The 16,999-nt window shown below is 39.6% G+C and overlaps 1 protein-coding gene across 4 annotated transcripts in view; it reads right to left on the bottom strand.

Annotated features, from left to right (window-relative positions):
• Positions 1 to 1,274: 1,274 nt before the first annotated feature.
• iqsec3a (IQ motif and Sec7 domain ArfGEF 3a) overlaps positions 1,275 to 16,999 on the bottom strand; it is a 116,328-nt gene continuing 100,603 nt past the window's right edge. For 3 of the 4 annotated variants that reach the window (XM_044343630.1, XM_044343633.1, XM_044343632.1), the window contains 6 exons: positions 14,567 to 14,692; positions 13,166 to 13,265; positions 12,627 to 12,785; positions 9,972 to 10,064; positions 9,471 to 9,514; positions 1,275 to 4,978 (listed from right to left, as the gene is read on the bottom strand). In XM_044343630.1, coding sequence (XP_044199565.1) covers positions 4,418 to 4,978; positions 9,471 to 9,514; positions 9,972 to 10,064; positions 12,627 to 12,785; positions 13,166 to 13,265; positions 14,567 to 14,692 — 1,083 coding nt within the window. In that variant the 3' untranslated portion in view covers positions 1,275 to 4,417. The remainder of the gene's footprint in view (positions 4,979 to 9,470; positions 9,515 to 9,971; positions 10,065 to 12,626; positions 12,786 to 13,165; positions 13,266 to 14,566; positions 14,693 to 16,999) is intronic. The other variant, XM_044343631.1, reaches the window with a different exon arrangement.

The following is a 16,999-nucleotide window of genomic DNA, read 5'->3' on the forward strand; positions in this document are numbered from 1 at the left end:
TGTATGAGGGATCTGCCTTACATTACTCCATGTCAATAAAAAATAAAGAAAAACTGCACCTGGTAACTCCGCTCTCCATCAGCATCTTGTGGCATCTATAGTAGTGGTATAGTGTTGAGGAGGTAAAATAATCAATCACTAATTATTTAATGACCTTCTGATATTGGAAAGAGATCATGTTTATCTCCACTGCCATTCTCTTCTTTAATTATATTTTTCTCTTTTTCTCTCTTGTATGCATGCGTGTTCCAGCAGTCTTTGGAGCAATAAGCTCAGACAAAATAACTCTCCTTCATAGACACTCACACAGGTTTTAATTCAATATGTTCAATATGAAGCCCTTAACTAATGTAATTACTAAAAATCAAATATATTTGATACCCGAGTTACTTAATAAAGTGATGTGATGTATGTGATATAACTGAGCACAACTACCATGGCTTGAGGCTGAAGCTAATGCGGAAGCTACTTAAAGTGCAATGCCATCAACGGCCACTAGATGCTGGCTGTAAAAAAAACTCTGGCTCCAATTGACTCTCATTCAAAAAGCATCAACTTCTCTCTAGAAATATTAAGTCAATAATTTATTTCAACAAGCCATTATGGTTTCAATCGCTAAATTCAGGCCCACTAATACATGCGCTGGGAGTCATTTAGGAAATTATTGCTTGTTAATAAGATCACAAGACTTATAGTAGCTTTGATGTCTGGCGTGTGGGTGTTGATTGACAGCTGTGGTTGACAGTTGGCTCACCTGCTTCTCTCCTCGGCTCCTGGAATTGCACTGAGTCGGACTATTGTTGCAATATTTTAGTAAGTTTAGTCTTACTTGATTACAATACCTGCCCTGTTAATCTAAGTGTTCACTGCTCAGGGTTCCCAGTAAGCTAGCGTCTTTATATACAGTCTATGGATATAATGCTTGAGGCCTTGCACTGGAACAGACTGTACGGTTTTTCCACTCAGGCAAAAGCTGGTTCATAGACCTAAAACTAATACAATAATTTATCATTCTGGAAAAAATCAAAGCCCAGGTGGAAAAAAAAATTTATCTATTAAACACGTCAAAGGCCATAGACTATGTATGCCTGTACTTTTGTGGTTATTTTGTTTGAACTCCTTCTTGTAGAAAAACTTTATGGTGTGAAATGAAAATGTTAACTGTTATGAAACATTTTAAAAATTAGAAATATTTTCACAGTAAGTCCAACTCTTTTGACTCATGGTGGAAGAGTCAAGCTATTAGATCCAAGAACCAAAGCAAACTATTGTGGTGAATAGACTGAAATCATCTTTAATAGCATGTTGATATACTGCAAAGACAGGTAGAGAGGGATTCAAAGCCAACTGAGGGAGGTGATGGTTCACATTTGTTACACTCAGTTTCCACCTGTCTTCCCCTTAATATGTCCACTTTTTATTTTATTATTATATTTTTTTTTACTAGTATGAGCAAACACAGTGTTGAAGACTCAGACAAGATCCGCATGTCATTCATGAAGCAGTGCACTGGTACGGCAGAGCCCTTTTTTCCAGTTTCTTTGTGAAAAGTTTGCCACTACTGCGCTTCTATATCATATGCTGCACTCCCAAAATGCTACATTGGTTTCCTATCTAACATAAAACCAGTGTGCCTCATGTTCACGTTTATTGCACACACAGCATGTCTATCTCCCGAAATGCTCCAACAAAACTGTGCAACCATAAACAAAGGGTAGTGAAAGACAGGAAAACAAAAATAGACACATTTTGGCAAATTAGAGGCCTCAAGTTTGCCGCTGTGCATTATATTCGGAGAGGCATGGATTTGCCCAAAAATCCATTTTCTGTTATAATATATATATATATATATATATATATATATATATATATATATATATATATATATATATATATATATGTATATTTAGTTCCATCAAAGGCTGTCTTTTTACATACTGAACAAAAAAACTGTCATCTTCATCTCCCACTAGTGTGCTCACAGCAAATTCAGTCATGCACAAAAAATACTTTTGGGAATCAAAGTTCAAGAGGCCTCCAATACACAAACAGATGTCATGCATGAGAAAGAAAAAAATCACATCTGAATGTTGATTTAAACAAATACATGTGAAGAGACTCTCTATAGCAATCATATAATCATCATCCATTGATGTCAAATAGATAAGAGTAGAACTTTTGATGTTATATGCTTGAATTTCTTTCATAACCTTCAAAAGTGTGTTTATAGCCACTAAAAAACATGAAAATAATCCTAATGGCTCTTCATTCAATTTGAAAGCACTAATTCTTCTCATGGTGTTATGAAATAATAACAAAAGCAATTACCGGGATGAACAGGAGAGAGGTCGGATTTGTTTACGGGAAAGTTTAGGATGTTACTGTCAGCAGGTCACGCACACGCATACACACACACACACACACACATGCGCACACACACTGATCATTTCTGCTGGCCAGCACGACACTGTTTTTTCTGCGAACCTCTTTCTTTCCACAGGGTGAAAATCGTAAGTGGAAAAGGACAGAAAGATGAGATAGAGACCTCCCTGCAGTGGCTCTGTGATTATAAATCAACAAATCAGACAGATGGGGGTCAGATAGGAGCAGAGTTAACCATACATCCATTCCACAGTACCTGGTGGGGCTTATGTTTAAAAGATGGACGCATTCAGACTGGGGCAGTCGGTGACCTATTTCAGAATGAAGGACGCATGACAGGGCAATAGCATTTGAAGGGGCTAAAGGTTGCTTGCTTGTCCTTTCCGACAACTGCTCAAATGTGGTATTTACAATCTATGCTAGGGTGAAAGAGAAAGAGATCAGATAATGCATTCTTTTGTCCCATTCTTATTTAAAGCAGGCTAGCCAACAGCACAAACAATACCATTAATGCCAGCATTTGCAATATAAGCCGTGTGCGCCGCTGTGTGTTTTATGTAGTTTTTGCCTTTTTGAAAATGTCAGACTGAAACTAAATCTGGGGAGTTGTACAGACATAAAGAGACGGTGTCTGGATGTTTTGTCTGACTGGTGGTTGGACTCAGTCCTGCATTTATCCACAGACGGAAAACACATAAAAGGTTGAATGCTTCATGAAAGATAAAATAAAGAGATTTAACAGTTGAAGCATAAGCGTCTTCATGGAAATGTATGATTTCCTGGAAAAGCGAAGAAGCATTTCATGAACAACACATGACAGCACAGAGTGTTGTACATATACCACTGTACATGTGAACGCTGAATCTTTTGCAGGTTTAGAAAAGTCCAAGGGCAGTTTCATCATGTGACCATTTCAAATAAAAGCAGATGATCATCATCAGATACAGTACATGTTGCAAGAATTCCTGGGAAGCATTAACAATATTAAATATGAACAAGGACGAGACAAACAATCAACAGAACCATCCTGGGCTGGGGTTGACTTTTTGGTTCAGCAGGAATCCATATGATTGGTTGCTTTTGTTTCCCATCATCCTTCACTGTAGAATGATATATGGAGAGTGACAACTGAGTGAGAGCATTTTCTGATGATAGAGAGCCATGACACAACAGAGGAGCAGATGACAAACACAGCTTATCGGAGGATGTCATTTTTTTTTTTTTTTTTTCCAGGGAAGCAGAGAAGAAGAGAGAAAGCTCTCCATCACATAAATAAATCAGCAACGGCGCAAACGGGGAGATAGGTTTTTATGAAATATCAGTTTTGTTATTCATTTTTTTCTGCTCCTTTTGGGAGAAGCGTGAAAGGACTATTTTCTCAAAGCAAAGGAGTTTTTTTTTTTGTTTTTTTTTTTTCTTTTCTTCTAGCCCTAGCGTTAAGTCAAGTGCAAAGAAGTCAGTGTTTAGTGGAGGCTTATGTATTTTGGCACACGTTTTCAGTAAGTGTCAACTATGCACGCACGCGCACATACAGCACAGTAGGCATGAGGTTTTGGGATGGTAAAAGCTGAACAGAAGCTGTCCTTGGAGAGTGTCCACCAATCACCGAGACGGACGATCCAAAAAGTTTAAGGGATTCACTTATTTCTGTTGTTGTTTGGTGAATACGGGAACTACAAGGAATCCACCCAGAAACTGAATATCTGTGAGTTTTCTCTAGCAAGAGTTAAAACTGACAAAAAGTTATAGAAATTTGTTAAAACTACATAATATTTCAAAATACATGTGGAGTCAAGTAAAACTTTATATATGCACTTTATTTCTCTGTATCTCTTTTAAAACCTTAATTTTTCTTTTAATTATTTTTTTTTCCTTAAATATATGCATATAAGTGAGATATTATAATTTTTTTCATTACAGCTCTTTCAGTTGTATGTATATATGTACATTATGTACTTTTAAGTAGGTAGAGAAGGGGTAGGGTTGTGTGTGTAAGTGTGTATGTGTCAGGGAAAGAATACTAATTAAGCATTATTTACACCATGCTCCGAGAGCCGCTTGGGGTCCGATGTAGACTGAGGCGGGGGTCGGGGGGTATATATTGGTGCGGGTGGTTGTAAGGCGGAGGTGGGGGAGGCAGCGGGGGCTGGTGGCCGTCGTTGCCATGGGAGCTGTCCGGTGAGCGGACTGGGGTGGACATGGCCGACTGGCTGAGCTGGTGGTGGCTGTGGTGGTGATGCTGGTAGTGGTGGTGTGTGGGCGTTTGGCTGAGGAAGGCCTCCATGCGTCCGTGGCCGCTGTTGTCGAGCATGATGACCTTGACGATCTGCTGACACTGGATGAGTGTCTCGGGCCGCAGATCAGCCATGCTGACAGCGGGCTGGTGGTGCTGCTGGAGGTGGAGGTGGTGGGCGGGGGTGCTCGCCGCTGACTGCAGCTGTGGGTGCTGAGGTGGAGGCGTCGGCCCCTGGGTTAGCCCCTGGGGCCCCTGCTGGAAAAGCAGCTCTCCCCGGTGGTTAAGAAGGGCCACGCTCTCGGGACTCCGAGCCGTGCTGCTGCTGAGCTGGTACGTCTGAAGCCTGTTGTGAATTGACACCTAGTTTAGAAAACAGCCAAGAGAACAGCATCAAATGTTATAAAACTGGTTCCTCCTCTACAATCCGTCAAGCCCTCTTTTTTTGGGGGGAGGGGGGGGGGGGTGAACGCACAGCACACACACACAGGGCATGCGTGGGGGCTTAGGTGTTGAGGGTCGGTGGAGGTGTAAAATCATTGTGACTACTATACACTCCCCTCCCTCCACCCCCACAGGTACTGGGAACAGTGTTGACTGGATGCTGGGAACACCAGTGTGTGACTGGGGTCAGGAAGAGAACAGTGGTGGGGAATGGGGATAAGAGTTTTGGTGCTACGCTACAGAAGGGGCCCGGTGGTTCCAAAGGGGACACTGAGGGCCCCTGTGTCTCCCTTCCAAACCACTGTGTGGCACTATGGTGACAGCGAACACGAGGAGACTTGGGGATCGGGGTAACCAGAACATAGACGGAGGTCATACGAATAAGAGGGAGAGGTGGAAGAAGAGGAGAGGAGGTGAGCGGACTGACAACCACAGACGTCCACAGGCAACACTCATCAGAATGCAAACCTCCATATGTCACATTTGTTTTAACTCTTTCATTGTTTCTATAGTGACAGTTTCCTTCCCTTTTCTCTCAGCTATCTGTGTTCCTTCATTGAATCTTTTTTAAAAATTCTTTTTATATAGCTATTCTAGGAAACATGCCACATTTCCAAAATGCCTTACACTGTGTTTCTCAAACTCAGAAAGCAATTGCCAAAAACAAAAGAAAATAAAAAAGCAAGTCCATTAAAAATTTATAGAATGATCACAATCTGCAATGCATATAGTGTGTTGTGGACAAAAGTAATGCGAAAATTGTAAGAAATATGCTACCACAGCACATGTCAGACATGCTATTTTCATACTTGTTACAAGTTAATAGCTAGGGTTAGCGTAAGTATTTATCAAGGTTAAGATTATGGTGATTATTAAACTATAAAATATAAAAATGCAAACATCTCAGCTCAAGTAGGGGATTATGACCGACTGGAGGCAAAAATTTACATGTCTATCTACCATTTTGAACATGTTTTCTATGTACATGTCAAACCCTGCTAGCAAGACATATTTTTCTCACTTTTCATGCATGGAGAGCTCATATTTGCATTTTAAACACATTGTGCTCATTTCTCAGAGTTTCATCTTTGAGTCTGTATCACAGTTACATTCACACAGCAGCCATGTTTAACAGTTGGGTTGTAAAGCCATATACAAAAGCAATTTCAACAAATTCATGTTATTAATTGTGTTGTCATTTAATTGGAAAACACATTAGAAGTAGTTGTATGTCAAGAATATAATAGCTTTATTCCAGTTATCAGTATCTTTAACTCATAAGCTCTGTAACTTCCTCGTACGTTCAAGAAGTCAATAGTTCCTCAGATTGCTGCACATTCCTGACTAAAGATGTCAGTTATAAAGTAACTTTTGATTAAAATCTGCCAATTAGAATATAGCTCCCCACAAAAACTCCTCAAAATGACGACTGTGTGAATAAGTCAACGGTAAGAAAGGGTTAGCGGCAGTGTTATTTCATTCGGTTACAAGAGCTGATGTAACTCTTGTGTTAAAGACCTCCATTGACATCTGCTCCTATTCAGTTTCAGCCAACCACTATTTCTCCTTGACGACTTAGCACATATACTTATAGTATCAATGAGCTCTAAAGTACTTTAGATAAAAGGATGAGGGATTTCTTTGACTTTCTGGTGCCTTTTAGAAGTTTGATTTCTACGTAAAAAGGATAACTTTCTGCTCCACAGATGACCAAAACAATTTCACTGCTGGTTATAAAATGTCCTTCATTGTTGCGTTAGCTTGCCAGATTTGGTTGTTTGGTTGCTAGAACTCAGCATAATCCTATCTCATCCTATCTGATTAAGGTTATTTCTGAGATACCTTTAAGCCCACTTTCAGTGAATCCCACGCTAATGAAATGTACCAAGCTCCGCACCATGGGGGATCAAGCTGTACCAGGCTTGTGGAACAGCCCTCCTAACCATCTAAGGGCAGCACAGACCCTAGACTCTTTTAAAACAGGCCTAAAAACCTTTTTTATCCAGGAAGGCTTTTTCATCTTAAACCTGCAGTGCGGAACTTTTACATATAAATGAACATCCATTACATTCAAGCCCTTTACAAACGAGTTCACACAATGCTGATTAACGAGTTCACACAGTGCTAATTAAGCCTATAAGTTTTTAAATCTCATGTCGGGCACGACATTCCCGAGCTGGCTGTTTGGACTGAATGGATCAATGATAGTGAAACAAGTCATTTTGCAGGGGTTTTGTGAAGCTCAAAACCATTTAGCCACCGTTTTACAGCCACAACAGTAGGTTGGGCATACTGGGACAAATCCTGGTGGGCCGGTGGACTGTTTTTTACCGGCCCTCTCTGTGTGCCTGTCATTCGGGGTGCACATGAGAGCACTGGTGCCATGCAGCAGCTCAAATTTAGGATAAGAACTTGCTGCTTGTCTTTGTCATATATGATAGTTAAACAGATTTGGGAGGATTTTGGACAAAAAAAAACAAATCAAAACGAGCAAAGGTGGCTAATGTCACATTTTTTCACTATTTTTCAACATTTAAAGACAAAACAACTAGTCGGTTATTGGAGAAAATAATAACCACATTAATTGATAATGACAATAATTGTTAATTGTGGTGCTATTTAGTTTCTTTTTCTACTGCAGCATTTAAGTATGATACTGTCATTCAAGTAGATTACTGTCATTTTTGTTACAAATCAAATACATGTGATTTGGACTTGGTAGCCAGCTGATATTGCTTTTCTGCGACGAGCACTCTTTGATTACCTGTCCTGCCTTGAGAAGCTGGTGGACAGAGTGAGAGGATCGTTACCTGGATTGGTTGCACCTGGGGAGAAGCTGGCAGAGCATAAAAGAGCTGCTACATGAAACAGCCCCTGTTTGCCTGCCTTTCCTTTGTGCAGAGGTGGCTTTTAATCTTTAAACTTAAACATTTGCTTCTCCACTTCCCTTACTTATCAAAGTCCTCTGATCAGCAGCTTACCGTTGGATTCAGACATCCCTACATCCGTGCCTATAGTATAAGAACGATTCTCTGAGTGACCCTCCTGGTTTCCAAGATAAATGTGTTTCGACAGCTAACGGCTCCCCACCAGCCACTGACATTTACTGTAGGCTGCATGTCACGGCTGGTGGAGGTAGCTCAGACAACCATGAAGACTGACCTGAGGTGCAAACATTGCAGAAAAAAAATACAGAAGGAAAACTCAAGTAATTTCCATAGCAGTGTATATAAAAAAAAAATCCACTTTTGAATTGGAATTGATTAAAGCTATATATAGATTTTTATTCAATTCTTCCACTGGTGTTTTGTTTTTGTCTTTATTTGTGAGCAGATATCCCATTGCACAACAAAAACATAATTTTATTTTTATGTCTTTAAATGTCTCTTGTGCAGCAATGAATGCATCTTTGCCCTGCTGTACTAATTGTAATTCTAGAGGCATTTATGGCTGTGAAATAAAATGACTGTGAGGCCTTTCAATGTGAAGTATAAGTAATTACTTCAGGTCTAACCGGCACCTGCTTATTGTAAATCCGCATTGAGCAAAGATTTACAGCCCGACATATTAACAGTGAGCTGTGTTGAAGTAAACAGCCACTGAATGTCAAATTGACCCGGCGTATTTGGCTTTTCACTCCAGCCTTCAACTCCAGGGGCACACTGCCACAGAAAGGACTAGGAAAGGTCATCTGATGCCTCTAGGATGGTAATTGCAAAGCCCCTTGGGTACTGTAGTTCAGCTTGCTCGAAATGTTGGCATGAGAAGTTTACCCCTGGAGGTCTGGTGAGGGGTGGGGAGGTGACGACTCCAGGTCAAATGAGCGTAAAATTTATCTGCCTGCATGTTACTGTGTTAATTAAGGTCTCAATGCTGAATGTGGGTACACGTCCTCACACACACAGTATATGCATTCCACACATGTCTTCAGATTTGAACTACTTTTAGCAATGGCTGCTTTCTTTTTTTTTTCTTGAAAGGCCCTAAAGGAGTCACAATTTCTGCCTGAGCTTGTGAAACTAATTACAACCTATTCTTTTTTAGGCTTGCAGATAATATTTAAGCCTTTGAGTCTGATGCATTTTCAGTGAGCAGAACCTGTTCTGACTGCTGCGACGTTATTAATTTCTCTCCCCAAACCACCATCTTTAATTTTTGTACCACAAAGGAATCCTTTTATCTAATATTTTGTTTGGTTCCGGACGGTTACCTCACATGCCCGCAGCTCTTTACCCTGCAGCACTCGTTCTCTCATGCACTCTCACCCACTCTTGCTTGACGCCTCTAGCCTTAAAGATATGACTGGTCCTGGGGTTTTATCCTATCTAATCCTCATCTTGATAATGACTCACTGTGCTAACTTGTAAACTTACCTTTTGTTTGGGACATGGCCCTATCACTAAGCACTTACCTCTACTGCATTGTGTCCACTTCTTTCATCTACCTCCTGGTTTCCTGGATGAAGGGAGAATGGAGGAAAAAGGGACAAAAGTGGCAGCAAAATGTCTGTGTTAAATAGCAATTTCCTCTTTTACCGCATCTTAAAATGTTTTTAAGAACAAGAAATAAACTGGTACTTTATATCACCCCAATTATTTCAAGAAGAGAAGAATTTGGGATTTGTTTTAAAAGCTGCAAACTGAATTTGAAATAAGTGATAATTAGCGTTGAAGATCGAAGCTTTTTGAAGAAAATCATTTAGATATTTTAAAGAAAGTACATTCAAATTACTAAATTTAAAATTATAACACACATCTATCAATTCTTCATGTTGTAATGCTAGACGTACCATCTTTTCCAGTTGATCAATTCATAAAAACAGGCCAACTTTACTCCAACATCAGGTGGAGTAATACAATTGGTGACAAGGTCTCTGCAGTGGGTTTTAAAATTAAAAAGCGCACACACACACCTGATGGGGAGCCCTGTTTGCCACGCAGCTCTAGCTGTGTGCCGTTGCTCTTTACCGAGTGTGTCTTTGCTCCTTGCTGCTTTTCCAGCTCCCCTGCAGAGAACAGAAGACAGGAAAGATCATCATCATAATCACCATGACAGAGAGCAAAGGAGGGCAACAGGCAGGTAAGAGTGACAGCATTAACTGGCTTGATTCAACTCTCTTTTGAAGGCATGCGCGTGTGTATATACACACTCACACACACACGCACGCTGTCTTGTTGCCTTCCCTCCCACTCACTCAAAACACGACTCCCCATCTCTCTAATTAAACTTCACACTTGATGGTAATTGCATGTCATTTCCAATCATGATGACTAAATGTTGTTTTGTCTTCAATACTGCGCTGCATTCTAATTCTGGTGCTGAACTGCAAAACTGCCAGGTGAGACCTTAAGGGCGCAGTACACCATGTCCTCCAACGCAAATACTGACATCAACTACAGAAAATGTTCTGATTTGTAGCTTATCTCCGTCTGAAGAAGAGCATGTAGCTTGAAACATCACTTATGGATGTCCCATTAAACTGCATCTGAAGAAAAAGGGAGCTATAGTGTTCAGACTTTCTTCATTCTTTTGTACATTGTTTCTTTGGTCCAGCACCCGTTTTTTGGATGTGCGCATCTACCAAACACTTTGATAGCTTATCTCCTGAAAAAGTGGTCAGATGAAACTAATAAATAAATGTAATGGTTACACTTTATTTTACTGGTCTTATTTTCCCAGTAATTTCTTTAAAATCTTCCTGGGAAAAAAAATGGTACAGGGAAAATGGAGACAGTGTTCAGTTGGTACATTTCCAATGAATTGCTAGTGTCACCTACAGTAGTTACTTTTAGTCAGTGCATAGATATGAAATGTCTCTGAAGCCAAGCATACAGTTCAACATATATGAATAATAGAGTTTCCAATAATAAGGGAATAAATAATGAACATTTGGTGTTTACCTATATTAGTTTTTTTTCCCAGGAAATTTCCTAGGATATTATTGAAACTTTATTTGGATATTATGGACCCATAAAATAAAGCATTACCAATTTGATATATATTTTTATACATTTAAAAAAGGCCTATAGTATTTATAAGTGCTGTCTAGAATCTTGTTTACTTGCATAATATCAAAATAGAAGATAAAATATGAAAAGTGAGATTAAAAATTGACAGGTTAAAACACAGGGAAATATTCAAATAGTCACAAGAGATGAGCAGGCAAAGTCAAAAAGCCAAAAGGCTTATCATGCGGCTCCCCTAGAAGAGTGTCAAATGTCATCATCACAACAACATCGTACATTAGTGTGCCCCTCTGTGCAAACCAAAATTTACTAATTTGCAAACCAGAATCCACAAAAAATGTTAAGTACAGGCATATTGACTGTAGAGAAGGAAACAGAAATATGGAACAGTCTGTGAAATGCTTTATCTGGATGTTTAAAAGTGATTGTATGACTGACTTGAAATGTTCAATGCCATTATGAATTTTCCTAACTGTAAACAGCCAGATGCAGGAAAAAAAACTGTAATATCTCCCTTTCTATCTCAAAGAAGGGAAGCCCAAACATAAGTGAGTCAGCCACAGGCATATTTACCAATGTGCAAAAAATAGGAAGCCCTTAAAGGAGAAAAGATGTGATGTTTGTGCACCTGCAAGCACTCATGCTTGTTACTCAGCTTCCCAAGTTTCTCAAATGTTCATATATTTTGTCCTGAGGAAAAGAGTGTGCTGTCTCTGTGTGTTTGCATGTTGATTTTTATCAAATATGTCCCAACATGTATTCTTATTTGTATGTGTGTATTGGTTTATGTGTGTCTTTGTGCGCAGTGGCTGTCTATCATTTTCCTGGCTCTGGAGCGAGGAAAAAGCTTCCTTCTGTCAACCCCTGCGTGTCTCCATATGTTGTTGCCTGCTCTCCCCGGGATGCTGGCCTTCCCTCTCTGTGAAGGGTAATGCAGACGCGTCAAATCCCAGTAGGGGTGCTCTCTTTTGATGCCCACTGGCAGGAGCCAGGCTCTTAAATACTCAAGTTTTCCATGTGTGTCTAAGTATGTGCATGTGTAAGTTACAATATCCTTCCTGTCTGGAGAATTTCATACACACGCAAACCCAAAACAACTCTGATGCCTGAGCACTCTCAGGAACATTGGCCTCTTTTCACCTCCAATTTATTGCCCTCCTGCAGTCTGTTTGAGCTGCAGTGCACCAAAACAAACAAACCAAAAATGCAAAAGTCAGTCTGCACCTACATGAATGGGGTACCGACTACAAATAATAAAAAACACCTGACTCTTTTGTACTATCTGAGGACCTATTGATTCTCACAGTATGTAAGCATCCACTGTAGTCCCCCCATTTGCCAAGATGTGACATTATCGATTTGGTCAGAAATGTAACGAGATGTTGACAGTACTTTTGTTGCATTGCCACAAGAAGAACACACAAACATTTGGTAGCCTCTATCCTTTGTATATTATAAAAATCTTTGCTTCATGAAAGAAAGGTACATTGTACAGCAGGGCCAACAGGACATGGGCAAAGATGGACATAACAGCAATGTTGTGAAGAGTCTCTAACTACCTTGTAAGGACATGGTCTCTCTCAAAACACAAAGACACTTACACTCAATGCGTATCTGCTCCATCTCTGACACCTCAGCGATTGATTCCTTCAGATCTTCGACAAACTTGAGCAGCTCTTCAGCACTTTGGGCGCAGAAGTTAAGTACCTGCTTCTTGTCTGAGCCAAAAGGTGAGAGGATGGTGATGCCATGAGGGTAATCTGATGGACACAAGAGGACATTGATTGTTGAGATAAAAATGCTTGCAACTGACTGTATTACTAGATGTGTGAGGATGGTTTCAAAAAGGCCTGAACATTTAGATTTGCACATTGGGAACTCATTTTGTTGACATTTTTTTTTGCCAAAACAAGCAAGAATTTCTGCCATCAGCTATATAAAAGGAAAAGTAATATACACAACAGCAATAAAAAAAAAACTCCATATTAACTTGTTTCAAACAAAACCATAACTTCTACACCCATCGTCAACTTAAACTTATGTCCTCTATCTTTTTCCCCTAACAGTCCAAGCATGGTGTGTTACATTACATTAATCTAATTAAATTTTTCAGCTCTCAGCAGTGAAGACACTGACTTACATTCATTTTCAAACAGGTGGAACTGCATGCCAAGAAGGCCCATGGCTTTGCAGAAAGTGTAGGCTGCTGAACTCTTCTTCTTTGGACATAATTTCAAGATCTGCAGACGAAGCATTTGTGAAAGTATAAGTAAACAATAAGAAACCAGAGTTTTTAAAATGACATGAAGGTCCTTGACATTTTGTTAAATGTTCTGAATACTCCTGAAATATTTCTCACTGAGTTGTCCTTATCACAAAACAACCTTAGAGAAAGCTGGGGAAGAACAAACTATTTCATCATTTAAAATACATTCAAAGAACAAATTGAATCAATATTGATGTAAACTACAACCTTCGAAATTGGGCGCTAGTGCTCTCCATATGAAAAATACCTTGGCAAGCTTATATCAGGATATATTAGAGATGTTATGTAGGTGTTTCATTGAATGACCTTCCAGATAGAGAAAAATGAGGTGAATCTGTTTCATAGCACTACTGTGGGGTATAATTTACCAGGCAAGGTGTATTAAACCAATACATCACATTGGCATTTTAAACACTTCTTGACATGTTCAAGCTGCTAGAACAGGGCAAAATTCAAAGAAAAGTCCCTATCACTTTCATTTCATAGTAAAAATTTGTCAAAGACAATTTCTGCCCCGCTTTCAAAGCTGTCAGGAGAAAACGTCTCACTGGAATATATCGCGCTGCTAACTTTTAGTGCCAAATGAACAGAATTCCACTGTGATGTTAGAAGATAACTTCTCTCCCCTCTTACTTCAAAATCAGACTTTTAACCTCCTTTCCTGCAGCTACAAATTACTTTTCTTGCTTTAGTAGAAAAAGGAGGGGGAAAATAGCCATGCCACTTTTTTCCCTTGCTGTATTTTGTTGGAGTGTGATCAACATTTGACACAATTATGAGTAGTTAAAAACTTTGGATAGATAACCCCTATGTGGATCCTAATGAGTACATTAATTATGCCCAACATAAAACCTTTGATAATTCCCCAATCTATGTAACTTTTGTTCAAGTGAACAACTTATCTGCGCTGCGGCCCAAATGAAACGCAACTTTATTACTGGCCCTTAAAGCCACTCTGCAGGGGACAGATCTTTGCTTATGAGTGCAGTGCAACGCTGCCTTTGCTACCATCTATTATTAAAAGAAATGGCCAGAGAGGCCTGAGTTATGAAACAACATAAAAGAAGAGAGGGAGCCCTGAGAAATGGCTCACAGTTGAAGTAGGTGATGGTGCATTGCAGCTGTCACAACAAAATAAGCAGCTTTAAAGCTTGACTGTGTGCAGCAGAAACGACTGTTTATGGGGTGGTTTGAAAGAAACAGTAAAAGTGAAGACGGCATCCATTGTTAGATCGTCAATGTAATGAGGGAATAAGTGTTTTTTGGTATACTTACAACAATGAGATCATTGAAGAGGAAGACTTCTCTCTGGTGTGCTGCCTGTTTTTGGGCCTTGTTGACGTCTGTTACCTCAAAAAGACGACTACAGCACACCAGTCTTCTGTGAGGGACAGAGAGAACCTGCAGAGGAAGAGCAACATTTAGGCAAAGCAAAGCTTGATTTAACTCAGACTAGGGAGCTTTAAAATGAAAACCAGACAAAGACGTTGAGAATGTGTTCATTTTTGACCTACGTAAAGTAATGTGTACACAGTCTGAAAGAGGGGGAGAAAGTACTTACAGTAAGTGAAACGGGGAGACTTCAACAAAAAACACTTTTGGCTACAGTTCTACATATCATTCACTGTGTTTAAAATGCATTAAACACTTTATGCTGAGACAAATTAGTGACATTAACACTGACCCTCGAGATCTAAACATTAATGAGGGCAAGCAATAAGACTGTTGTTTCTAGGTTCATTATGAACTTAAATACATGGCTATACTGAAATTTAGGGTGTTTCTTTTACATGTCATAGTGAATAAAATGCACTTACACACCTCTTTGTCAACTACATTAGACATTTTTGAAGACAGACATCTACAGTATAGGCTCTTGTTCATTGCAGTGCAAGCAGTGTATCATGTGTTTGGGTGAAAGTAGCAGTATGTGTCATTTTAAGAATGTTTGACGAGACTCAAAGCAGAGTATTTCAGTCTTTAAAACATGTCTGCAGGGTTTCTTTAAGTCTCCCAGTGAACACTAATTCTGACTACATTCAATGGTACACAAAGCATGGATAAAATGTAATGATGAAGATGGTTAAATATGGGAGCTGTAGCCGGGCCAGATGGGGAAGCTGGAAAACTCATTTGAATAGATAGAAAATGGGGCATGTATTTCCGTTTCTCTATGTTGTTGGGTCTCATCTTCCACCATACCGCAGTGCTCTGCTTTGAGCTGTTCCTCTTCAGTATCAGTGTTTATTGTTGGTGTGTTATCCCTCTGTAGTGTCCTTGTAGATTTTATTTATATGGGTTCCTCATAAAAGTGTTCATATTAGAGTTGGGGGAAGGTGTTGGATGTTGAATGCTCTGTGTTTTTAATCATTTGATTTAGATTCTGAGCTATAGTGGGACCTGTGTGGTTCCTAACATAATGCTACACTTAGAGGTCATGTAAAGGTTTTTTTTTTTTTTTTTTTTTAAAAATGCTGCAGTTGTTTCCCCAGAGGCCTGGCTTCTCCTCTGGACTTAAGTGCTTTCCACCGTTTAAGCAGATTACACTGCAAAAATGGCTCATGCCTTCAGAGGGTGATCTAATCATGTTCTCGCCCCCTCACGCTCTTGTCTCCCCGACTTGTCTCGTCTGACTTTTTGTGCTCAATCACTGCAGAAATCCAAACAGCGGCTGACCGACTGTCAGTTGACGTGGAGCTGTTCCTCCCCCCTTTCTCGTGATAAAACACAAATATATACATGGCCTGTGTTCAGTTCTCTCTCTGTGCATTTCCAATTTTCAATTCCCTCTGCTCTCTGTGCACGATTTGCAATGCAGTGAGTACACACATACCCTCTGCCTCTTTTCCTCTTGCTCTCTCATCTCTCATCACTGCAGGGTATACAGACTCCCACCCAGCTTGCCACAGCCAGCCTGCTTTCTCATTACACTAATGTCAGAAACATGTAAAGACATCATTAGCGTGAAATGCCTCTTGCTCATTCCAAAAACCCAGTCCTTTCCTGACAGGATTATTGAGAAATTGTGTGGCAGGATATTTAATAAATTACTTGTATGCCTGAAGAAAAACTGATTCTATAAATGCTATCCAGATAAAAAATTTCAGGAAATTTCAACAATGTTTGAGGAGGGAAACATTTGGATGTAAAGCTACTTCATCACATTCAAGTAGGGTTGTTTATATTGCTTTAATTAAGTTATCAAATATTTACACCAATCAAACTCCCATTATGGAAAAACCTATTATAGGAAAATCATTCTCATGTGGGCTATTCTCTCTCAGCATGATATAGTTTTAAATCCAAAATACAGGCACTCTGACACCTGCTATGGTATTATGTCTAAGGAAGAAACTTAAATCTTACTCTTTCTTTTTATGGCAGATAGCTCCCAGGGGCAGGAAGAGTCACTTCCTGTCACAACAATCCATCATTGTTTTGGCTATGACAACACTCCCTCTGTCATCCTATGGCTACTCATCCATCACTGAAAGACACTCAAAGGCACAGGCCAAAAAAAGGAGAAAAACAAAAACTATGACGGCAGCAATCTTCTCAGTGTCAGAGTTTCAATGTCATTCTGAAAGTTAACAGGATATAACTGAGACTATATTTAAAACTAAGTAAAAAGTAGATTTATTGTAAAATGTATCCAAAAGCTTGGCAGCAAAATCTCAAACCACTATGGATGTTAACTCTACTTTTCAC

Source organism: Thunnus albacares, chromosome 23 (genome assembly GCF_914725855.1).
Source record: "Thunnus albacares chromosome 23, fThuAlb1.1, whole genome shotgun sequence".
NCBI classification, from domain to species: domain Eukaryota; kingdom Metazoa; phylum Chordata; class Actinopteri; order Scombriformes; family Scombridae; genus Thunnus; species Thunnus albacares.